The sequence below is a fragment of the Hemitrygon akajei genome, chromosome 18 (assembly GCF_048418815.1).
Source record: "Hemitrygon akajei chromosome 18, sHemAka1.3, whole genome shotgun sequence".
In the NCBI taxonomy this organism is placed as follows: Eukaryota; Metazoa; Chordata; class Chondrichthyes; order Myliobatiformes; family Dasyatidae; genus Hemitrygon; species Hemitrygon akajei.
In genome coordinates, this window is record NC_133141.1 from 20,999,364 (window position 1) to 21,026,070 (window position 26,707).

At 41.0% G+C, this 26,707-nt stretch overlaps 1 protein-coding gene across 5 annotated transcripts in view; it reads right to left on the bottom strand.

Annotated features, from left to right (window-relative positions):
* Nucleotides 1–26,707, bottom strand: part of LOC140741175 (sodium channel protein type 8 subunit alpha-like) — a 234,428-nt gene that overhangs the window by 120,755 nt on the left and 86,966 nt on the right. For all 5 annotated transcript variants that reach the window (XM_073071042.1, XM_073071044.1, XM_073071041.1 and 2 more), the window contains exons 9-11: nt 21,978–22,041; nt 4,902–5,043; nt 1,922–2,128 (exon numbers count right to left, since the gene is read on the bottom strand). In XM_073071042.1, coding sequence (XP_072927143.1) covers nt 1,922–2,128; nt 4,902–5,043; nt 21,978–22,041 — 413 coding nt within the window. The remainder of the gene's footprint in view (nt 1–1,921; nt 2,129–4,901; nt 5,044–21,977; nt 22,042–26,707) is intronic.

Sequence of the window (26,707 nt, forward strand, 5' to 3'; positions counted from 1 at the left end):
TTTCTTCAATGGCCTTCTGTTCCCACCTACCAGACCTCCTCTTCTCCAGCCCTGTATCTCTTTCACCAATCAACTTCCCAGCTCTTTACTTCATCTCTCCCCCTCCCAGTTTCACCCATCACTTTGTATTTCTCTCTCCCCTCCCCACACCTTTTAAATCTACTCATCTTTTTTTTCCTCCAGTCCTGCCGAAGGGGTCTCAACCCGAAACATCCACTGCACTCCTTTCCTAGATGCTGCCTGCCCTGCTGAGTTCCTCCAGCGTTGTGCGAGTGTTGCCTACAATTGAGGCAACACTCAATTTATTAAAGATTGATAAATATCATTAAAGATGCCAGTATTGGTAAACCTTTAAAAGACATTGAGATGGTCTTCATCTAATTTATCAGATCTTCTATTGCCCCCAAATCATTGTCATTGTTCACCTGTTTCTCTGCCACAATGTTTCTTCCAATGGGGTTCCAGACACAATCTTTCACTGGACGTCAGCATGGCAGAGCAGAGGGTAGAAGGGATCTTGGTGCCATTTTCATCTGAGACCCGTGAGAGCTGGGTCACCCAACACGAACTAACACAGATGTGCAGCAAACAACTAGGAAGGCAAATGGCGAGCTGGCCTTCTCTGCAAGGGGGTAGGAGTGAAAAAGTAAGAAAGCCATGCTGAGATTGTGGGGCATTTTGGCTAACCTCAGTTTTGGCTCTTGTGTGAGCAGCAGGATACACTTGACCTCAGAGTCAGTGCAGAAAAGATTCACTGGATTGATTCCTGGGGAAGGTGATGCCACACAAAGAGTGGTGCAGATGAGAATCATAGGAAAGGTTGGTAATTTGCTTCAAAGATGGTTCACTGGCCGGGAGAGCTTAAAAATGGGAATGCTCTGGGTGAGGAGAATATTAGGATAGTTTTCCTCCAACACCCCCCTCCCCCCCCCCCCAAAGATCATGAGGGGAAAAGCCATTGAATCTATTCAAGATTAAGGTTGTTCAGATTTTGGTCAATAAGGGAAATCTAGGATTATGAAGAAAAGGCAAGACCCTGTTGAAGAATCATATGGCTGACACCTGCTCCTATTTATGGTCTTAAACTTCATTGTATGCACAGGAAAAAGTACATTTAATCCTCCCTTATATCATTAAATGTCCAATTTATCTGTCTTGAAGGCCAAGTGAGTGACCTCACACTTGACCAACAATGAAGGCCATCTACCACAATTTCATATACCTACTCACTGTTTTGCTTTCCATTTTATTCAACTTCAACAAATGGGGCAGCCAGGTTCATCATGACATAATTAACTCCCAGCATTCATTAAATACTTTACCAGAACATAATTTATAAAGTATCAACTCATTGCTTGTCTCAAGCTAGTTTTTAAAGAGATATTAGTTACCTACATCTCTTTTTTCAAGCCTCAAAGAAAATGTATCACACAGAGAAAGAAAATGAACTGCTCATCTCTCCACAGATGCCGCTTGACCTATTGAGTAATTCCAACATTCACAGCACTTTGTTTTTCTAACAATGTGCTATAAATGGATGTAGATCAGTTTAGTTTCCCCAATAAAATAACTAAATCCCAATGTGCATTCTTTTGATATTCAGTGTGGTACCGATCTTACAATTATCTTGCACAAGACCAGATATCAATCTCCTCCATTTTGGTATTAAGTTATAAAGTTCTATTGTTAGTTGGCTTTTGACAGGAAACAAGCACGAAAAGAAACTCTTCCCACAATAAACCATTTCATTTAATTCTGTGCAAGAAATAGCACAGAATTTAGAGCATCTCTATGACCAAACAGAAATAATGCCATGGTAATGTTTCGACAGATATCAACCAGAGCAAAGCTTTGCACTTAGTTTTTCCCAGAACTACTCAGTAATCATTTTCATTCAAAACCAACTATTCAAGCCACTAACCAAAGCATCCTCTTGTTGTTTCTTCAACTGCTCCAGCATCTGTTTGAACTCCTGTTCTTTCTGCTCAGCTTCCTCCAGAGTAGCCTGGTTCTGTTCTTCATAGGCCATGGCTACCACAGCCAGAATCAGATTCACCAAGTAGAAGGAACCCACGAAGATCACAAGAACAAAAAAGATCATATACGTCTTCCCTGCTGCTCTTAACGTCTGCAAAAAATATAAATTTTTAGTTATTTTTCATGGATAACATAGACAACACTGATGTCAATGTATCAGTTATCCCCGTGTACATCCCAAATAATAAAACATTTTATTGCAATCTTAGTGCAAATCAAATAAATTTTGAATGAGCTTTAAAGTCATAAAATTATTTATTTTGCCAAACGAAGCAATTATTTTACTTATATCTAAATCTCAGTTAAATTAGCAGCAAATCTGTTTTTGCTAGTGTTAATAAGTGAAGACTTTTGGCTCAAGACATTGGAAGAACTCTGTTGCTCTTCTCTGACTAGTGGCACAGAACGCTCACACGCCCCTGAACAAACGGGGCCCTTGATTAACATGCTGGGAATACTGAGCTGCGGAGTCACATCACTATGTGCTGGCTTGGTATTTTATTTGTGACATGCAATGCACACTTAACATTTTTAATTATAGATTCATATCGCAGATTAATATGAGCAGCCAGAAAATATTGTATTTCACAGTAATTTCTGCTGGAGCTTTGTCACTAAGTTGGAAGCACTAAACCACAAGAAGTGTACCAAGTTCAATGGCTTAGTATCCAGGATCATGAACTTTTCGGTTCCCCAAGTTCAATATCACACATTTCTGGCATTAACTACACTGTATACCTGGTATCACAGTGGTAGAAATGTTGAAAGTCCTGAATGCTTTTGGTGTGACTTAAAACACACAATTGATTGCTTGGATGAAATGGGTGAACAATTCATTAAAAAGTGTATTATTTAAACCAATCTGTAGATTCCTTCAAAAATATTTGACGTAAAGTTATGGGCCAACTTCAAGCTGTGGGAAGTTGAGCCAAAGAAGTTCTTAGATGTGCACCATAGTGCGCTCATGGATGCTGCTTCTTGGATTTTGGCAGGACTGTCCACTACTGTGCCTTATCCCAGGCCAGCCGCTCGTTAACAATTGCAACCCCTTGGCCTCGTGCACTACTGAAGTTTCCAATGTTGCCCCTCAAACCTCAAATAGTACTATTTTAAAATGTGTGGACAGATACCATTCAGTTTCTGAGCTGATCTGACAATCAAATGCACCATGCACTTCAATGCATTTTATTCTTTTGGGTCAGTGCAAAGACATTGAGCTTCTGGGTAAAGAGAACAAGCATCTTAATGGATAAAGACTTCACAATTTTCCATTTACTGTATCTCTGGAAATTTCAGAACACACAAATAAAATATTTCTTGATCTCAAACAATGGAGGAAATCAGCTCAAATGGTCTTTGCTTAGTCTATTTCTCTCAGAGGAAGGCTTTCTCTCGCACATTTTAAAACTGTAAACACAATCTGAATACATTCAAAGCAAATCTTCCTGTATTGTTGAGACATTTTTTGAACATTGGGAGAGGGATAGTCTTTCACTAAAATGGCAGCCATTGCTTGCCAAAATTGGTGATGGAGATGGCAGTATTCAGCATAATTTTTAAAAGCTTCTGAAGTTGTTTCCATTCATCTGCAGATTGTGAATGTTCCAATTTCCCCAGGTCTGTAGGAAGGCAGCCTCTGTTGATTGGCTCTGGGCCACTGCAGGAAAGCAGCAGCAGGTTGAGATCCAGGATTTACTGCCAGCAGCGGAACTGCTATTTTCATCACAGTTGGCCAAAGGATGCAGTTCACAAGGAGCCAAGGACCAGAAATGAACAACACCGACGACAATTTTGACACATTTAATAAACAAAACATCTTATATTCATAGCTACAGGATTCACCTTCCCCATTCTGTGCAACCACTTGAACAGTGAGTTTTCACAGCTATTGGTTTTGTAAACATCCTCTATTGATTCACCCAGCTGACCATTACTAATGAAAGAGCCCAGACGGTATCTTGGCAAACTATTAAATCACAATGGACTTTACAAAAAGGCTCTTTCTATTTTACCACCCACCCCCAAGAATCTCTCACACATTTCTCTACAGAGTGATTAAGAACAAGTGAGCTTTGGGTCATTTTGTCATCACCCCTCGTCAAGCAGAAGGAAACAACCATTTGCAACATCACAATCATAAACAGGCAAAATTAAATTCATTAACTCCAACAAGAAAATCTCCCAACATCAGTTTTCTGCTGAAGAAGCTGCGAGTTTAAACTTTGCCCAAATATGAAACAAAATACAACAAAGATTTATTTTAATTCAAAGAATGCAACTCATATGTGTAAACAAGAGTGAATAATATGAGGTATAAGTGCTTAAGAGAAAGCAGATCTCCTTGTGACTTCAAGTGCTTAAAATGTCATGTGCACATCATTCTCATTCACTTCAACAACTCATTCTCCAAAAAGTCAATTAACAAAGCACAATCTGCTCTTTATAAATTCATACTGATTGCATCTGTTTAGTTCTGCACTTTTAAATTTCATCAAATGTTATATTGTGAGCTGAATGTTTATTCAGAATTGAGAGGGCAATAACCAGTCTACATATTTTAAGATTTATCCCCTTTCTTGAACAGTACTGTACCATCTGTTGCCTTCCAGTTCCTTGGCAAATTTCCTGTTTCCAAAGATACACAGAATATTGTCGGTTTGTCCTGCTGGCTCCTCACTTGGAAAGTCAACAGATCCAAGCCCAACTTTTCACTTAAACTTTTGCTCAAAACTATTTGGAATAATTATTGTCAATAAAAACATGGTTTTTTTTAAAAAAACATTCAGATTGTCTACCAAATTCAAATGGATACATTGGTTTAAAAAAAATGTAATATTTAAAAAATACAACATCTCCTTACTTACCAACTGGTACAAATTTTCCCAGTAGTCTTGGGTCATGAGTCGAAACAAGGCCAGAAAAGCCCAGCCGAATGTATCGAAGCTGGTGTACCCGTAGTTAGGATTTCTTCCTGCCTTCATGCAGATGTATCCTTCAGGACATTGACTAGAAGAAAGAAATCAGGCAAGTATGATACCCATTTCTTACAACAGAACTTTGTGCAAGTTTACATTTTGTATTAATACAAATATACATTTTTTTAAATCAAGGGTAAACCTAAAATTTCCAAAGGTGCAGAGATAAAACATCACTGACTTCAACAAATCATGGGGGCAACACTTTTTGCCCATTTCCTCTGTTATATCATATTCTATCACTTTAATGGAGAACAGTATAATTATTTCAGGATCACTTCCAATACAATTACTAAATCAGCTACTTGGAGATGCAGAGCAGGGAATTGCCCAATTTATTCACCCACCCTCTCCCCTTTCTTCACCATAGAGTCGTACAGCAGGGAAACAAGCACGTTGGCCCAACTTGTCCATGCCAACAAAAATATCTAAGATAATCTCATTCGCATGTGTTTGACCCACATCCCTCTACACCCTTTCTATACATGTACTTGTCAACAGGGATTATCAACCAATTTTGGCAGCTTGATCCATGTACCCATCAACTCTGTGTGGAAAGAAAATTCCCCTAAGATCCCCTTTAAATGTTTCCCCTCTCTCCTTAAACCTATGCCGTCTAGTTTAGACTCATCTCCTGGGACAAACACTGACTATCCACCTTATCTATGCCACTCATGATTTTTATAAACCTCTAGAAGATCAGCCAGCAGTCTCCTACACTCCAGGGAAAACAGGCCCAGCCTATCCAGTCTCTCCTTATATCTCAAATCTTCTAATCCCTGAAACATCCTAGTACATCTTTTCTGTAACCTCTTTAGCATCCTTCTTACAAGAGGACTACCAGAAGTGAACAGTATATTGCAAGTGTGGATCACCACTATTTTGTACAATTTCAACATGGCGTCCAACCTTTGCAGTCAGCACCACAGCCAATGCAGGCAAACATACTGTATGTCTTTTTCACCACCCTGTTTACCCATGTTGCCAGTTTCAGGGAACTACAGTTTGTACTTATTACCTCATGTCTCTCTTCTACAACATTCCCCGGGACCCTGCCAACCTCTGTTTAACTTCCCAAAATCCATCACTTCAAAGCTGTCTGAGCTAACTTCCATCTGCCATTCCTTTGCCCACTTTCCGGTTGATTCTGATCCTGTTGCAATCTTGGACAACTTTGTCTACCACACCACCAGTCTCAGTGTCATTTGCAAACTGGATCATCCTGTTACCTGCATTCTCATTCAAGTCATCAATATAAATACGATAAACAACAGTGGACCCAGCGCTGATCCCTGCAGCACTCTGCTGGTCATTGGCCTCCAATCTGAGAAACAACCCTCCACGACTAATATTTGATTCTACCAGCAAGACAATTTTTTTTAAAAATCCAGTTGGCTAACTCACTCTGGATTGTGTGTGTACCAGACTTAGTGGAAAAGGTGACTTGTGCAGACTTTGGAATACTGAAGAAAGTAAATCCAGATAAAATTAATGGTTTACTTTTTACTTTGTTAAATACAACTCACTAAATAAATCTTTTTCTCAGAATAAAGCAGGTTGCTCTAAATTCATACACCCAAAATGTTGGAGGAACTCAGCAGGCCAGACAGCACCTATGGAAAAGAGAAACCAGTCAATGTTTCAGGCTGAGACCCTCCTTCAGAATTTTCCAGTCCTGATGAAGGGTCTCGGCCTGAAACATCAACTGTTTACTCTTTTCCATAGATGCTGCCTGGCCTGCTGAGCTCCTTCAGTATCTTGTGTGTATTAGTTAGATTTCCAGCGTCAGCAGATTTTCTCTTGTTGATCTAAATTCATCTTGCTCGACATACTGACGGAAATTGTTAGAAGGGGTATTTAATACTCCCTAGTATTAAGCAACTGAGTGGGAATCTGGTAGATGATAGATATGTACCAGATATATAACTAATGAGAAGATGCAAGTCATGGGCCTTTTGCTCCGGAGAAAACAAAGCAAATGTAATCCGGATACACTTTCCCCCAGTGAAGAACGCTTGACACTTGCTTAGCACCAGAGTTCTTTGGAACGTACCAAATGAATGATAATCAAAATATATAAAGTTAACATTCAAACCGCTGATAGGTGTTCAACATCAACATCAACAAGATGGTCCCCGTTGCTGCAAGACTTGGGACTTTCATTGCAAAACACCACCATAGAACATTTCATACTCTGCCACCCTTACACAGAAATAGCAATACTTAAAATTACTGGCTGCGTAAATCACAACACAATGCAGGGAGAGTGTGAAAGTACATTTTAAAGTGTCAGAACAGGCGAGTGAAGGAAAATTAATTTGTGAATTAATTTGCCTGGTATAGACCAGCAACAGCACCTTTCTTGGTCAGTTGCCAAGCCTTGCATTATTTATTGACAGTCAGTTGGCTGGGAATGGGATAAAACGCAGGAATACCCTTAGGTCCATAATATGGTTTCTGTTGTGGAAAAGATATCAGCCAGCATTTCCTATGCTTTGACTAAACATTTGTGTGATAGCACATTCACTCTCTTCCTCATTTATAGTTTGGAAATGCGCAGGCTTTGCACTGATAATCTTTGAATATTTGATTCAGTTAACAAAATGCTCAACAGATAAAAGAATTTGACCTCCACTGACAGCCAGATTCCAGCCTGAACTGTATTACCTTTCTAACCAAAGAGCCAAAACCAAACCCAAATCCAGTCTCATTCTGGGAGCCAGACCCATTCGCCAGAAACAGCTGACTGCTATTAATATTAAGCAGCTTAAAAATTAAAAATAGGGGACGAGACTTTTCCTATAGTTATGAAGGCAATACACTCGCAGCCCACTTTGGAAATTCAAAAGATATTGCACCCTCCCTTTCTGGTTAATCTATTCAATGACTAAATGGTTTTGCTTTATCGACAGTCTTAAAATGTTCACCCCGTTTCAAATAATCTAAGGCAATTTACAATAAAGTACTCTGAAAGCCAAAGGTCATTGAATAGGTATAAACCACATACATTGCACAAATTTTCACCTGTACTGACAAAGATTGAGGCTCCAGGCTCCACACAACTATTATCATCCAACAATCTCAGCAGAATTTGAAGCATTTCACACTAGGTCCTTTGCTCGTAAATTAATGAGACACTGGGAGTCTGGAGTAGGCTGCTCAAAAGGTGTGGAAGAGCTCAGGATTGTCTGGTACATCACCTTAGCCATGGAAATACTCACTTAACAGGCACTTTCATTGTGTCACTGCTAAGCAGCACTCTTTTATTGAAAGCTTGAAAAATTATTAGGAAGTTCAAACGTTTTCCAAAACAAGACATACATATACAGTTTAAAAAAAAGGTATTCTTAAACCTGGGGAAGTCAGGAAATATCTGGGTGCACATTGGTGTATCAACAATATCTCATTGGTGTATCAACAATAGCTGAGAATGGGTCAGCAAGATACTACTTCAGGATATAGAGAATAATGAGGCTGCAAAATTGTCTGACATTGAAAGCAGTCCCTCCAAACACTAACTAATCTGGATGGTATTATTTGGAAAACTGGGAATAGCTTTTTCTTTCCATCTTCCCAAAACCAAGGCTGGCTCATGGTTCCCAAAAACTGCAAATTCTAGCTTCCATGATTAAAGAATAATTGACAATTACAAGCACTGACAGAGGGGGCTAGGGATCTTAACAGAAGAGATAATGGGCATTTCTGTACTTAATGAACAGCTTGTTCCTAGAGTGTCTTCAGATTCACGTGACCAGGATATTTACTGCCTCGGGTACTTCAAAGCCATCACCACAGAGGCGTGAAGTATCCTGCAGGTCAACCTTTAAGCTACACTAGTGTCTGGACTGCTCCCTTCATGGAGGCCAAGGTGACAATGATTTACATGTACTGCATCACCGGATCAGCCTAGATAGCATTGGCAGCTCATCTTCAATTGCTGCCCAGTGAAGCGTCAGAGAACTCGTCCAGGCTTCCTACTCACCAAGCAATGATGTAATGTCAATTCCTTTTAATTTCAGCCAAGAGAGAGTGGCATCTTGGCACTGACGCCAACTGAGAATCACACTGCAGAAGCAAAATGGCAAGACAACAAAAATGGAGACAAGAGACTGCAGATGGAGCAAAGAAAAACACAAACTGCTTAACAAACTCAGAGTAGGCAAAGTGATCCAAAATGTTGGCCATCTCCTTGCTTCCACGGATACCGCCTGACCTGCTAAGCTCCTCCAGCGGGGTTTCTTTTCCCATTTTGCTACGTGAGAGTCCTTTGCGTGGTTGCTCTCTGGCTGCTCAGGATCCCGAATCCGCTCAGCATCCTACGAGGAGCGCTTGGTCATGACGTTCTGGTGCCCCGCCCATCGTACAAGAAGCCTGAGATGGCTGGTCTCAGGCCACGTCGAGGGCACCGCTTGCAAAGTCATTTCAAGAAGTGAACTGGTGCTCTCGTGAGAGGTGACAGCATCACCCCGAAGCTGCACTCCAGGCCACTGCTCAGGGGATTGGGTAGATAATAGCGGAGTAGGCAGTTGGCATACAGACTATTCCACCAACTATACCCAAACAGAGTCCAAATCAGAGGAGATAGCCCCTCCCTCATATTCAGTGTTCTCCACAATCTGAGTAGCACTGTACTCACAACAACAAGGCGGGAGCTGGGAGAAATGCAGGAGCACCTCATTGATCCTACAGTGAGACAAATATCCCCCAATCCATTTCGCTGCTCCTGCAGAAAAATTATCTCCTTCTGCATGACACCTTTCTGCTAACATATGGAGAGTAATCTGCCATATTTCCTTCCCCTTGCACAACTATACTATCTTGCTGATTTTGAGGCATCCGTGGAACAAGGGGAAGCTATTCAGCTCCTCGAGCTTGTTCTGCCACTGAAGACTGAGTAATTCCATAACTCCAGTTATCCAACTTGCATCCATACCTATATTCATGCATAACAAAAGTCAAGGTCGATATTGAACTTGATTTAAAGCCAGCTTCAGCAGCAAATTTCTCTGCGTTTTGTGTGTGGTGATTTCTGACAGCACCACTGAACAGTCAAGGCTCCAATTTCAAGTCTATAGCCCCTTTTTGTTCAGGATGCCCCACCAGAGTTTTGTATTTATCTACCGTATTAAGATATTTAACAGAGGAATGTATCATTGATCTATCCAACTTGCACTCAGAACTTAAAGCCCGTTAGTCAATATTATTGGATTGGCATGTAGAATTGTTATTTTTCTTCTACTTTTCTTGAAAGTTAACTTTCCTATGCTTGCTTGTACTTTTATTCAAGTTCAGTGAATTTCCCAGTAATTATGGTTTCGTTGCTTCTGGGTTTTTCTAGAAGCTTCTTAGTTTTCTGCTGCAGTTGTCATGCCACTTGAATCTGGCTATTTTTTGGTTAGTTGTAACCACTGGAATTTTTGTTATCATTGGTGTGAGTACAAGACAGTCAGAACTAGTTTTTCCTTTTCTTTGTTCATTCTTGTAACAACTTATAAAATTGCTTAGAAATACGAGTGGTGATTGATAAGTTCGTGGCCTGGGGTAGAAGGAGTCGATTTTAGAAAACCGAGCACATTTATTTTTCAACATAGTCTCCTCCTACATTTACACACTTAGTCCGGCGGTCGTGGAGCATACGGATCTTGGACCTCCAGAAAGTGTCCACAGCATGGGGTGATTGATAAGTTTGTGGCCTACGGTAGAAGGAGATGAGTTATACAGCTGTCGTTACATGCACCTGCAGGTCAACTCTTTGAGTGATTATGCAGAAAGTTTGACGTTAATAACTTTTGTGGTATTTCTGTTTTAAATAATTGAACATTACAAGTGAGCACTGTCTGAGAAAATGGACAACATCGGCCTTCGTGCAGTCATCACTACCTTGTTCTCAAGGGCTTATCACTCAAAGAGACTCACGAGGACATGGTGGCACCACTAGGGGAGGGTGAAAAATAAACATACTAGGTTTTCTAAAATTGGCTCCTTCTACCTTAGGCCATGAACTTATCAATCACCATTCTTAAGTTTTATTCTTCATTCTTGTCTTCTGAATAACCTTTGAACCACAAAAGCACCAGGATCCAACAATATCATTCCGGTAGATGTGTGGCTATGTCAAATTTCTCTTTTTTTTGGGAATATACTCTCATAACTTAGTTCCAAAATGGGTGGCCTTGCACTCGACACTCTGACAACCCTCTGCCTTGGTTTAGGCCACTTGATCTGTTACCCCATGGCAATTTTGCTGTCTGTATGTATATTTCCCACAGTTACCTATTCCCTAATGTCAGTGAAATTCAGTATATGGGCATCTATTCCTTCAACTAAAGTTTAAAGTAAATTTATTATCAAAATACAGACACGTTACTCTATACAACCTGGAGATTCATTTTCTTGCAGTTAATATATTGGATATTTATTGGATATCCATTTATTGGATCTCAATAAATCCAATAGCCATAATAGAATCAATGAAAGACTGCACCAACAGGGCAGACAACCAGCGTGCAAAAGACAATAAACTGCAAATACAAAAAAGCAAAAAAGGAACAATAATAATAATAATAATAAGCAATAAATATCAAGAACATGAGGTGAAGAGTCCTTGAAAGTGAGTTCATAGGTTGTGGGAACATTTCAATGATGGGGCTTTGGTTCAAGAGCCTGATGGTTGAGGGGTAATAACTGTTGCTGAACCTGGTTGTGTCAGTCCTGAGGCTCCTGTACCTTCTTCCTGATGGCAGCAGCGAGAGAGCATGACCTGGGTGATGGGAGTCCCTGATGATGGACGCTGCTTTCCTGCGACAACAATCTGCATAGATGTGCTCAATGGTGGGGAGGACTTTACTGGGTCGCATCCTTTAGTTTTTGTAGCATTTTCTGTTCAAGGGCATTGGTGTTTCCCTAATGCAGGCAGTCAATATACGCTCCACCATACATCTATAGAAATTGTCCAAGTTTCAGATGTCATGCCAAATCTTCGAAAACTTCTATGGAAGTAGAGACGTTGCGTTGCTATCTTCGTAATTGCACTTACGTGCTGGGCCCAGAACAAGCCCTCCAAAATAATAACACTGAGGAATTTAAAGTTGCTAACCTATGAGGACTGGCTCATCAGCCTCTGGTTTCCTCCTCCTGAAGTCAATAATAAGCTCCTTGAGCTTGCTGGCATTGAGTAAGAGGTTGCTGTTGTGGCAGCATTCCACTAGCTTTTCAATCTCCCTCCTATGTGCTGATTTGTCACCACCTTTGATTTGGCCTGTGTGGTGTACTTGTGCTGATGGAGATCATGGAGGAGATTATTGTTGCCAATCTGAACAACCTGCATGTGAGGCAATTGAGAAACAAATTGCTCAAGGAATTATTGAGGCCAAAGCCTTGACACTTATTGATTTGTTTTGAGGGGATGATAATACTGAATGCCGAGCTGTCGTCGATAAAAAGCATCCTGTTGTATGCATCTTTGCTGTCCAGATGTTCCAGTGTTGAGTGAAGAGCCAGCGAAATGGTATCTGCTGTGGACCTCTCATGACGGTAGGCATATTGGAGTGGATATAATAAGACATACACTGCCCGTGTTGGTAGTAGAAACAGAAATAGTAGAGGTATTGAAGAGGCCAACTTTAGATAGGAATATGAATATGGAAGCAATGGAGGGATATGTGTAGGATGCAGGCAGTAGGAATGAGTTTAATTTGATTTCCCTCTTGCACAGACAATGGTCTGAAGGATCTGCTCCTGTGCTGTCCTGTTCTGTGTTCTTTAGGGAAGAGGCTATTTGGTCCTTCAAATCAGCCCTGCAATTCAATTACATCATAGCTGTTCTGTTTTGACTTTTTCCTCAATACTATTTGATTCCCTTTGTACCCAAAAACCTATTATGTTGAATTTCTTCAAATCATGAGTGCAATTAATTTTTTTTTCTTGCAACTTGTATAAATGGAAATTCTTTCTTTTTATACATCATATGCAGTAAATTACCAAGAGTGCAGTACCAGAGTACCAGTGAGGTCATAGAGTCACACAGCACAGAAACAGGCCCTTCTTCCAGATGGTCCACGCCGACCTAAATTCCCATCTAAGCTACACCTACTTGTCCATATTTGGCCTAATCCTTTTCTATGTAACTGTCCAAGTACTTTTTAAATGTTATTAATGTACCTTTCCAATCCACTTCCTCTGGCAGCTCATTCCATATATGGATCAACCTCTGGGTTAAAAAGTTGTCCCTTGTAGTACTTTTTGAATCTCTCTAATCTTACTTTAAGGTAAGATAGGAGAGATTCAAAAAGTACCACAAGGGACAACTTTTCACTGAATCTGTGCCCCTTGTGATTTATATGCTTCTTTCGAGGTCCTAGCTTGCCAAAAATCCCTGTAACTCAGTCCCTTGGGTTCTCCCAACTTCCTCGTACATCTCCTCTGCACTCTTTCCAGCTTAATCACATCTTTTCTGTAGGAGGATGACCAAAACTGAACACAACATTTCAATGTCTTGTACAACTACAACATAACAGCATGCCATTGAGAACTGAGGATATGCTGGGACCAAAGCAAGAACAACTGGCACTGGGCTCTTGCAATGACATGCACACGCTCTCCTAGTGAGGGTCAAGCTCTCCTGGCTCTAGATAACATCAGGGTAGGTTTGAAGATGGACTTCAATGGACCAGATTGTGCAGTACCACTATGCTGGCCTGGAAACTTGGCCTGCACTTACCTGGGCCAGATGCCAATAGCCCATCTTGCTAAGCCCTTGGCACTGGGTCCAGTGGCTTGGTCTCTGTAAAAGGCAAGGCCTCAGATGGTGCAATAAATACCTGTCCTAAAGCATCCCTGACACTGAAAAATCAGTCAACAATCAATTAAAATGATTAAAAATTAAAACAAAATTGCTACAAAGCACAAATACCTGCACAAACATACAAATTCAGAGGAATATGCCACTTGGACCTTAGAGACGGCTATACTGTTCAGGAAGATCGTTAAACCATAGCAAAAAATTTAATATCAAAGCAACTCCCTCTCCCCTTGAATCTTTTCTCTTACAATCTCCATCAAAATATATCGGAGCTCAGGTAGAGAGCAAGCACCCACAATAACGAAGAATAATCTCAGTAAAGCTGGATTCTGCTTCTGGTCTCTACATGGTGTCTAGCAACGGTGCAAACTGAGGGATTCAGCCCACTTTATTTGTCAAATCAATCCTGAGCCTCACAGTGCATGTGCAGATTTCCAGATGTTAATTTAGCCTCAATGACTTGACGACAGAAATATGATTGGAACTGATGGCAAAGTTAGTGGCACCCAGTCTAATATTAATATATGGAGAGAGTGTACATCAATCAGGAGAGAGATGAAGTTTCAAAGTGCATTTATTATCAAAGAATGCATAAATTACACAACCTTGAGACTTGTTTTCTTACGGGCGGTCGCAAAGCAAGGAACCTGAAAGAACCCAATTAAAAAATTTGGGTTCCAATATGAATTTCTGTATCTTATTCCACTTTAATTCAAATCAAAGAGAGCACCAATGGGAGATTATTAGAAGAATACACTCAGTGTCCACTTTATTAAGCTCACCTGTACACCTGCTCATTAATGCAATTATCTAATCAGCCATTCATATGACAGCAATTTAATATATAAGAACACGCAGACATGGTCAAGAGGTCCAGTTGTTATTGAGACCAAATATCAGAAGGGGGAAGAAATGTGTTTTAAGTGACTTTGGCCATGGAATGATTGTTGGTTTAAGTATCCCAGACACTGCTGATCTCCTGGGATTTTCACGCACAATCTCTGGAATTTAACATAAACTGGTGCGAAAAACAAAAGAAAACATCCAGTGAGTGGCAGTTCTGTAGGTGAAAATGCCTTGTTATTAAGAGAGGTCAGGGGAGAATGGCCAGAGCTGGCAGTAATGCAACAGTGTGGATGCCAACTGCCGTAAAAACTCAAGGAAGAAGAAGAAGAATGGCCAGAGTGGTTCAAGCTGACAGGAGGGAGGGTGACAGGAACTCAAATAACCACGTGTTACAACAGTGGTGTGCAGAAGAGCACCTCTGAACACACAAAACGTTAAACCTTGAAGTGGATGGGCTACAACAGCAGAAGACCACGAATGTACACTCAGCAGCCACTTTATTAGGTAGAGGAAGTACTTAATAAAGTGGTTACTGAGTGTAGTTTAGAGCTAGCAAAAGCACAGGTAGGAACAACCGTACACAGTGATGCTCAACTGGAAAAATGATTGGTCCTAGTTGATGTATTTGAACAGGAAAGCACAATTTATAGTCTGGTTCAGTCTGAAAAGGCAGCTTGAACCAATATCCATCTGAAAACATTAACTTTGGTTTGCAAATACTGCTACCAATTGATCTCCGGTTGTGCCTTAAAATGGAGTGTTCAGTGAAAGTTGACAACCTTGCTGCCGCAGCTAATGGGTTTTCTCTGTCAAGAGAGTAACAGAGGGGCAAACGTGCCAAAGTCCACAGTGATGTCCTCCACAGATGATGAATTACACTGCATGGTGGCAGAAGAGACTATTCCCAGTGACCAGAGTGCTACTTTTCGAAGAGTTCACTTGCCACATCAGTTCACATTCTGCAGTGCACTCACTGCAGGTCTAAGTTAAAGTCTCACTCACCTTTCTCAAGCCTCTCAAATCTGTTCAAATCCAGGACAAAAGCAGCGGCAAGTTCCCATGTTATAGCAGGGACTGCTTGCTTAAAACCAATTGCATTTGTACAGCATGACACGTCAAGTAGCAGAACGGAGAAACTAGTAGCCAGCTGGCCTTGTCCATGGCTCAGCAAGTAATTTGAAAGGCCAAACATTACTAACATGCAAAGACATTCAAAAATCATAATTTAACCAGAATATTAAAAAATGTAAAGTTATTAAAAGATATTTGAATGGATTCAATTACAATTAAAACAATCTAAATACACAATTACCTTAATTCCTTGAAGCTAGTTTATTCCCTCAAGTTGTTTCGCTTTTGACAAAGAATAATGCCAACTGACCGATTTACTGGCATTGGTTCTTTAAGCAATCTCATTTACAAAAACCCCAAAACTTGCTAACATCAGAAAGCAACTTACAAACCCACCAACCCCATAGATCTTTGGGACGTGGGAAGAAACTGGAGCAACTGGGCAAACCCTAAATGGCCATAGGGAGAGCGTGCAAACTCCACATGAGCAGCACCTGAGGTCAGGGTTGAACCTGCAGCTCTGGAGCTGTGAGGCAGAGGCATCGAGTGCTATGTTACCACAAGTGAATTCTTCAAGTTGGCTGCTTGAATGAGTACGTCAGCACAACACAGGAATGACTGTAACTCCATCACTCTTCAAGGAGTCCAACGTCAAAATGCAGTCAAGGACTCACGGATGATTGCGGTGGTCCGGGACCGTTTACTCTTTTCCATTGATGCTGTTTGGCCTGCTGAGTTCCTCCAGCATTTTGTGTGTGTTACCTTCAGTCCTGTCTTCATCACCCTTTCTGATTTTGCCCTCATGTTACACTTCAACTCATCCCACTGACTTGAATTTTACCCTATCATCTGCCTGTCCTTCCTGACAGTCTCACTACACACTGCATCTACTTGTACACCAACTGGCCCATCCTCAGCACTATCACTCCAGTTCCTATCCACCTGCCAAATTAGTTTTAAACCCTCCCCAACAGCTCTAGCAAACTACCCACAAGGATATTGGTCCCCCTTGGCTTCAGATGCAACCCATCCTTTTTGTACAGGTCATACCTTCCCCAGAAAGGATCCCAATGATCCAGAAATCTGAAATCCTGGCCCCTGCACCAATTTTTCAGCCACTCATTCATCTGCCAAATCATCCTATCATTGGCATATGGCACAGCCATCAATCCAGAGAGTTCTACCCTGGAGGTTTGGTTTTCAGCTTTCTACCCAACTCCTTATATTCTGTTTAGGACCTCCTCCCTTTTCCTACTTCTGTCATTGGTACTCTGTCAGCATACAGAGATGAGGTGCAGCAGCTAACGGACTGGTGCAGAGCCAACAACCTGTCTCTGAATCTGAACAAAACAAAAGAGATGGTTGTTGACTTCAGGAGAGCATGGATCGACCACTCCCCGCTGAACATTGACGGCTCCTCGCTAGAGATCGTTAAGAGCACCAAATTTCTTGGTGTTCACCTGGCAGAGAATCTCACCCGGTCACTCAACACCAGCTTCATAGCAAAGAAAGCCCAGCAGCATCTCTACTTTCTGCGAAGTCTGAGGAAAGTCCATCTCCCACCCCCCATCCTCATCACATTCTACAGGGGTTGTATTGAGAGCATCCTGAGCAGCTGCATCACTGCCTGGTTCGGAAATTGCACCATCTCGGATCGCAAGACCCTGCAGCAGATAGTGAGGTCAGCTGAGAAGATCATCGGGGTCTCTCTTCCCACCATTACAGACATTTACACCACACGCTGCATCCGCAAAGCAAACAGCATTATGAAGGACCCCACGCACCCCTCATACAAACTCTTCTCCCTCCTGCCATCTGGCAAAAGGTACCGAAGCATTCGGGCTCTCACGACCAGACTATGTAACAGTTTCTTCCCCCAAGCCATCAGACTCCTCAATACCCAGAGCCTGGACTGACACCTTACTGTCCTATTGTCCTGTTTATTATTTATTGTAATGCCTGCACTGTTTTGTGCACTTTATGCAGTCCTGGGTAGGTCTGTAGTCTAGTGTAGTTTTTTTACGTAGTTCAGTCTAGTTTTTTGTACTGTGTCAGGTAACACCATGGTCCTGAAAAAACGTTGTCTCATTTTTACTGTGTACTGTACCAGCAGTTATGGTCAAAATGACAATAAAAGTGACTCGACCTTGGTACCAATATGTACCATGACTTCCAGCTGCTCACCCTCCCCCTTCAGAATGCTGTGGGCCCAATCTGAGATGTCCCTGACCCTGCACCTGGGAGGCAACATACCATCCGGGTGTCTCTTTTGCATCCACAGAATCTCCTGTTTGCTCCTTTAACTATGTGTAATGCCCTGGTTAAGATTTCTACTACAAAGCTGTGAGGTATTTTTATGTATAAGTAGCGTGTCCTACTGGTATGATTGTTTTGGCTTCGGCTAAAGATAAGAAGCCATGTTGTCCAATTTTGTAATGTTGTGTCAGACAATCAGGAACAGGATGGCATGGAACATTCTCGAGGGTTGGGCGGGAAGAAATTTCTGAAGGAAAGTAGTCTGGTTTCAGGTGAGGTGTGGGGAAAAGAGCACCAGGAAAGACACCTAGAGGATCCCATCTGAAGGGGAGACCCTATTGCAAGGAGTGCTTCACGAGGTGGAGGATTCCAAGAAAGAAAGTTCTGCCTGTGGTTGGTGATGAGAATTCAGCACCTTGAGTAAAGCGATACTCCCAGCTACAACAGAAATGAGCTCCAATGTTTAGGTGCACATTTAGACTGGTTTAACTGTAATGAGCCCTTTTATCTTTCTTTTTCTGTTAACTGTTAGTTAAAGTTGAAAACTGGTAAATATACTTTCATTATAACTTTATGCTGGTGTACAACCTGTCATTTCTGGGCTACCGATAACTGTGTACGGACAGTATTTACACAGCATTCAATCAAATCACAGTTCTGTTAATCGAAAGGTCCCAATATTCCTGTTTGGTTGAACCCCACAAATCATATCGACCCTAGACATGGATTACTTATGAAAGGTGGCCTTCTCACCATTGTTAGCAGAGTTAGCTAGTGAGCCATGCTGGTGTATGAGCCCTGGTGGGAGGGTTGAACATGGAATCCCCTATCACTACTGCACTCCTCTTCTCCCTGCCCCCTTCCTTTCTGAGATACAGAGCTACACAGTGCCAGAGATCTGTTCGCTGCAGCTTTCCCCGGTGAGTCATTCCCCCCCAATAGTATCCAAAGCGCTGTACTTATTATTGAGGGGAACAGTCACAGGGTTACTCTGCACCAGCTGCCTATTCCCTTTCCCTCTCTTGACAGTCATCCTGGTACTCGCCTCCTGCAACTGCGAGGTGACTACCTCCATCTATGGCCTCCTCGTCCTCACATATGAGCCGAAGGTCATCGAGCTGCAGGTCCAGTTCCTCAACGTCGTCTCGAAGGAGCTGCAGCTTGATGCACTTTGAGTAGATGTCGTTACCAGGAAGACTGGAAGTCTCCCAGCATTCCCACTTCTCACACAAAGAATGTACCAATAACCCTGGACCCATTCTCACCGCACTGGCTATGTACTAACAGACAAAAAGAGAGAGGAAGAAAAAAAGAACTTACTGGAATCTTACTTAGATCCTCCACCTATTCTCACCCAAGCCTGTTGAACCAATGCTCGACCATTCAAACACAGTCCGTGCCCATCATGGCAGCTCCGCTTTTACAACTCGCTTCTTTTTATTGCCCTTTGCCGAGTGCCTAAGAGACTGCAGCCCATTGAAAATTCCCAAAAGACTCCAAGCTCTTTTTAAACCCCACGCCGCCTCAGCCAAACAGCGACTGCTCACAATGATTGCAGACCACCAAGAAGTTCCAAAAGGCTCCGAGCTCTTTTTAAACCTTGCGTTGCCCAAGTCAAACAGTGACTGTCCACAATGATTACAGACAGCCTGTATATATCCTGTAACCTACATTTATCCTCACCGTTAAACATCAACTGCTGACCAACCAATCACACCTTCAACATTCACATCCCCCAAGCTGTTAATGCATACAATGAACAGTAAGACTCGCAGAGAGAGGCTTGGGCTCAGTGCAATGGAGGGAGTGCTGCACTTGAAATGCTTTGTGACAACATATTAAACTAAATATAATGCAATAGCTCCCACAGTGCTATTCCCCTTCACCGATTCATCATTAGCAGATTATCACACTGCTGTTTCCAGCACTTTCTTTGCACAAATTATTTCGATGCAGCACAGAAGGATAATATTCGACCCGTGATCTCACAAAGCAATTCCGTTTCCCACTAATTTTCCTCAAATCCTATCCTCCCCCACAATTTTACCATCCACCTGCACTGGGGACTAGTTAGAGCCAATTAACTCAAGCACCTTTGGGGTGTGGGAGTAAAAGGAGAAAACGCTGAGAAACCTCAGCGGGACAGGCGCTCTGCGAAAAGGGAAACGGGTGACATCTTAGGTAAAGGCCCTTCAGAGCTGAGAGAGCGAGAAACTGAGTTTGTCAAAGTAAGAGAAGGTTACAGGTGTAACAATGGGCATGCACATAATGGGATGAAATTATGTAGCCGCTTAGTGCAACAGTCACAGGGCGTACATGTAAACTCCACACAAAACAGCACTGGAGGTCAGGGTTCAACCTTGGTCGCCGGCTCAGAAGCACTGTGCTGACTAACTGGGTGTCAGACCACCCTATGTTTAAGTACAAGCAGTATAAGATTGGCTGTAAACCAGGCTGGGATACTTCAGCTTGTTAAAACAAGATGTAGGTGTCAGTTGTTACTCATACTTAAATCAAACACAGGTACACATACGCCAACCAATATATTGATTCTTTCCTCAATGCCTCTTCAATAAACAAAATCATCTGAACAAAAAGTGTGAAGCAAATCTTTGAAAATAGGGATTCATTATATATTTTACTGCCAAATATATAGTGTAATGTCAAAAATTCATATAAACAGCTACTTGGAATTGGGTACAAAAAGGTAGAAATCATTGCCAATAGTTTTAAAAAATGACGGAAAAAAATAGATGGTAACTGTAGACAAGTAATATTCATCAGGATTTAAGATGAAACTTGTCTCTTCACCCCTTTAAAAAAAAATGCAGCACCGATGCTTAGCTAACGTACGACGATAACAAGGCAATAGATTTTGCTTTTCAGAGGCAGCGTGGGACTGCTGTTGATGGAAAATTATCATCGCAGCTATTACAGGGCTGCCACTTATGAACAATGATACAAACAGTAAGGGGTTTGATCCTTTTTTTAAAAAATGAGCTGTTAGTTGGGCAAGAAATACTCGCCAGGGCAAATTGCTGCTGCTCTTTGAAGCAGGTTACAGGACCTTCAATGGCCACCATGACCATTAGAACAGTCAGAACCTTGGTTCAGCATTTCATATGCTTTCAATCAAAATTATGAGCTTGGAATGCTAAACTAGGGCCCAAGTGTAATGTTCAGGTCAAACACTGTATGACAGTGCTATACCAAACTGAGCTTCCAGAATTGTTCACCTCAAAGAAAGTGAAAACTTGTGGCTGTGCCTCATTAAAGAGAAAAGCCTAGGCAAGTGCAAGAGGAAGAAGTTGAAAAAAAAAGACAAAGTCAGTGCACGATCAAAGGATTTTTAAACATCTAATTATCAATAAATAAAACTCAATGGTTTTATTCACTGAACAATAATCAAAGGAGGAAAGAAGTTAATTTTAAGATGTAAAGAAATGCAAATTTATGTTAGCAAGTTTTTAATGAACAAACAACCCGAATATTAAGTCATTTTTGTAATATTTCAGAGAGGAAATTGTAGTTTTTTTTCCCTTAATCTTTTGTATGCCAGGTTTTCTGCTGCTTATTTTCCTTCTTTAAGCATCCTGGAGACACTTACATGCTAAAATGCACTCAGACAGACACCACAGATTCCAGGAACTTGATCCAAGTGGCTATTCATCAAGTGGGAAAGAGGGCGAGTGTGCAAAGAAGTGATTCTGTCAGCACTACCTCCACATACATTCTACCACTAGACAACTTAAAATAGACACCTTAGTTAATTCACTGCCTCTCCAATGTGATGTCAAGCAGGCCAAATGCAACAGCCCAGTGCTCACCCAGCTGAAGTCAGTTATTGAGCAAAGTCAAGAGATCAAATTTTGGTCCTTCTGATTTCTAATTCTTTGCTACACCAAGCAGCTGAATAGCATTTTAAGTACCATTGATGAAAAGCATTTATTCAAGAACAAATAATTAAAGGGCATACAGGAAATAAAACTTACCCAGCATCTGAGCCATTTCCACAGAGCAAAGCATCAGGAAATCCTGCCAGCTTGTAGAAATTTGCTGCAAATGATCAGAGTAAGAATTAGAGTAATTTGTAATTTACAAACATTTACATTATGTGTTTTCCTTCAACAATTCCATTTCAAAGTTGTAAAAATTACTTTAAAGGTCACTTGCAGTGCTATGGACTCACTTTCAAGGACTCTACAAAGTATCCTTATTATTTATTTTTTTATTTGCAGTTTGTCTTCATTGCACATTGGTTATTTGTCAGTTTTTGTTTGTGTGTAGTTTTTCATTGATTCTATTGTATTTCTTTGTTCTATTGTGAATGTGTGCAAGAAAATAAATCTCAAGGTTGCCTATGGAGACATACACGTACTTTGATAATAAATTTACTTTGAATTTAATTACTATGTAGACAATGGCTACATTGGTAGAAAATTCTGAGAAGGTGGCCGTGGATTAGGAAACCATTGTTCAGAATGGAGAGGGATGTAGGAAGGGAGAAAACAGTCATCCTTTGTTGGGGAAAAAGTTGAATTTTCTTTGGAAAATGAAGAGTAACAGGATATTTGGAAAATCAATATGACTAGAAAGGGTCAACATGGTTGCATGAATGGGAAATAATGCTGAGAAATTTAGTCAAGATCATTGAGGTTGTAGATGGATGAGGATGCAGGGCGCTTGGACTTCCAATGGGATACAGTGCCACAGCACCAGGGTCCAAGATTGCTCCAAATAAACAGTGGCACCAAATCACATTGCACGACTGGATCATTTCTGCTCAGACTGAAGTAGGCTATGATTGTGCGATTGTGTCATCTCATTTGAAGATGCATCCTGCATTGATGGTGCAACAATAACGTTGGTAGAGAAGCAAATGGCCATGTCCAAGTGAATGTAGACTATCAATGTGTTGCATAGGGGAAGCAATACTGGTCTTCTTGAGACCTTGTTTACTTTCCCTATTTATTAGAGTAGATCGAAATATTCTAGAAGCTCATCATCAAATTTGCACATCTCATGTGGGCATTTCATTTTCTGGCAGTCTGAGAAAAATATTGTTAAAACATACATCATGTTCTATTGGGTTCAGTGAGCACATCAGATTGTCATCACCTATGTTCAGGGTGGCTAAAATTTTTTCAATACTTTGTTGATTTGACCCTGCTTCAAACTAAAAATGCACCTGAAATGAGATTTTCTTATTGCTTCTGATTAATATGCCATGCAAACATTGCAAGTTGTGGCTCTCTGCTGCCAATTAAATGTAGCAATGTTCATATTTCAAATATCTGATCATGAGTTGATCAATGAAAGATGGGCGTTATAATGATTCCTGGGCTATTATTCAAAAGAGGGAGAGAGGGAAAAAAAACAGGGAGCTATGGATAAAGAAGCCTAGTGGGAAGCCGCTGAAATCCATTATGAGGGAAGTGGTAGCAGGTTTGGGCAGATTCAACAAGGTTCAATGAAAGGGAAATCATATTCAACAAATCCGCTAATTTTTGTGAGGTTATCACTTGCAAAACGGATGAGGGGGAAATCAATTTTTTATGGTGAGGGATAAGTTTAAAAAAGGAGATTTACAAGGGCTTTCATTCCATTTATTTTTGTACATGTGCCCCGATTGGGCTGGCAGGGGACGTGGTGGAAGGAGATACAACAACAAGGTTTCGAGCCATTTAGAGACAGGCAGGGAATGGAGGGAAACTGACCATGTTCAGGCAGATGGATTAGTATGGATTGGCATCATTCTCGGCACAGATATTGTGGACCAAAGGGCCTATTCTGATTCATGTTCTAGCTTAATTACCTAAAGCAGCTTCATCAGAGCATTATTTTAATCTTCCATACTCAATGGAATACCAATTTGATCTATTAAATCAGTCCTGCTAAGTTCTATACCACATCCCTTTCAAAACCAGTTTTGTCTTCCGAAGTGTGCAATACATAGATCTGAATGCTACTGCAGCTGGAATCCAAATAGAGATCTTCCTAACGAGAACAGTATCTACCCCTCTGATATTCATCTCTAACCTGAAATAATTAATATTCCAATTATTTAAATTTTATAACTGTTCACATTTTAAAAACTATTTCGATACATCAGCCCCAAAAATCTCCATCCCTGTAGTTCACATCTTTGAGAAAATACACTCAGTGGTTACTTTATTAGGTGCCTCCTGCAACTAATAAAATGGCCATTGAGTGTATGTTTGTGGTCTTCTGTTTCCCTTCCACTTCAAAGTTCGATGGGTTGTGCTTTCAGAGATGTTTTTCTGCACACCACTGTTGCAATGTGTGATTATTTGAGTTATTGTCACCTTCCTGTCAGCTTGAATCAGTCTGGCCATTCTCCTCTGACCTCTCTCATTAACAAGGCATTTTCACCAAAAGAATTGTTACTCAATGAATGCCTTTTCTTTTTGCATCATTCTCTAAACACTAGTGACTTATCTGTAAAAATCCCAGGAGATCAGTGTCTGAGATATTCAAACTACCCCATCTGGCACCAACAATCATTCCACGGTCAAAGTCACTTGGATCACATTTCTTCCCCATTCTGATGTTTTGTGAAAACAACTGAACCTCTTGACCATATCTGCTTGCTTTTGTGCATTGAATTGCTGCTAGATATTTGCATTAACAATCATGCGTACAGATGTAACTAGTTAAGTGGCCACTGACTGTAGTGTTGTTTTTAAAATGTGAAGTCGCAAGAGAGAAAAATGAAACTTCAAATTACGATTAGATGTTGAATCATATACTAGGTTTGCCTACTCTGCCAATGCTATTTTACAGGTTTGTGCTCCAGTAGACACCAGTCACAAAGCATAATTTAACAGCATCATTGGTAAATCTGAATATAGTGTTTTCTATTTTAGTGAGCTGCAGGCTGAATCCCACTAAAGACCGTGAGAGATGACATTTGTCACCTCTTCCAAGTTATGATATCTAACTCTAATCAGAGTTTAAAAACAGGGGTTCCCAAAACTTTCTTAATGGTATTGATCCAAGGAATAAAGAAAATGGTTAGGAAACCCTGGTCTAAATAATCCTCCACTTGCATGTTTCTATGCTTTCATCTCTGCCTTGAGCAGTACCATATTAAATCCTCGTGGAAGCTTAGACAATTACTAAGAGCTCCTGCCTTATCAACCATATTAGTGACATCTATACATTCAAGTATGTTAGTTAAACATGACTTGCTCTTCCCAAACCCATAGTTTACGCTATGGTCATTTCACATTTGGCAAGTACTCAGTCGCCTGACAACTAATGGCAGATTTTCAACAAATGGACAATTTTATATGGTTTATAGGTTCCCAATTCCATCCTCCATTCTAAAGTCAGGGGTTGCATTAACAGTTCTCCCCAATCTAATGGGACAGTTCTTAAATCAAGGGCATTTTGGAAGATCATAGCTAGGTATAAGACCATAAGACCACAAGATATAGGAACAAAAGTAGGCCATTCAACCCATTGAGTCTGCTTCACCATTCAATTATGGGCTAATCCATTTCTTCCAGTCATCCCCACTCCCCTGCCTTCACCCCATACCCTTTGATGCCCTGGCTAATTAAGAACCTACCTATCTCTGCCTTAAATGCACCCAATGACTTGGCCTCCACAGCTGCTCGTGGCAACAAATTCCACAGACTTACCTCCCTCTGACTAAAGTAATTTCTCTGCATCTCAGTTCTAAATGGGCGTCCTTCAATCCTGAGGTCGTGCCCTCTTGTCCTAGACTCCCCTAACTCTGCCATATCTAATCTGTTCAGGCCCTTTAACGTTCGGACAGTTTCTATGAGATCCCCCCCTCATTCTATTGAACTCCAAGGAATACAGCCCAAGAGCTGCCAGACGACCCCCATATGGTAACCCTTTCATTCCTGGAATCATTCTTATGAATCTCCTCTGAACCCTCTCCAATGTCAGTATATCCTTTCTAAAATAAGGAGCCCAAAACTGCACACAGTACTCCAAGTGTGGTCTCACAAGTGCCTTATAGAGCCTCAACATCACATCCCTGCTCTTATATTCTATACCTCTAGAAATGAATGCCAACATTTTATTTGCCTTCTTCACCACCGACTCAATGTGGTGGTTAACTCCTTTACGGTATCCTGCACAAGAACTCCCAAGTCCCTTTGCATCTCTGCATTTTTAATTCTCTCCCCATCTAAATAATAGTCTGCCCGTTTATTTCTTCCACCAAAGTGCATGACCATACACTTTCCAACATTGTATTTCATTTCCCACTTCTTTGCCCATTCCCCTAAACTATCTAAGTTTCTCTACAGGCTCTTTGTTTCCTCAGTACTACCCGGTCCTCCACCTATCTTCGTATAATCGGCAAATTTAGCCACAAATCTATTAATCCCATTGTCCAAATCATTGACATACATCGTAAAAAGCAGCATCACCTGCTTTCCCCATATTGAAAGGGCAAAACTATGATCATTTAAAAGATTTAATTATGAACCAATTCAAGTCCCTTGAACCCCACAGTTAGACCTGTTCCTTGCAAAGGGCCTATAGCCATGCAAAGATTATCCCAGGTTATCCATTCTGGTGTCTTGGATTCAAGACTATTGTTAATATTCTTGATCCACCTTGATCAGCAAAGTGAATAAAGGATGCTCACAAATAATGTTACACAATTAAGATTGGATTATAAAGATGGAAACTTGGGCAAAATCATTTCAACCAAGGAGCA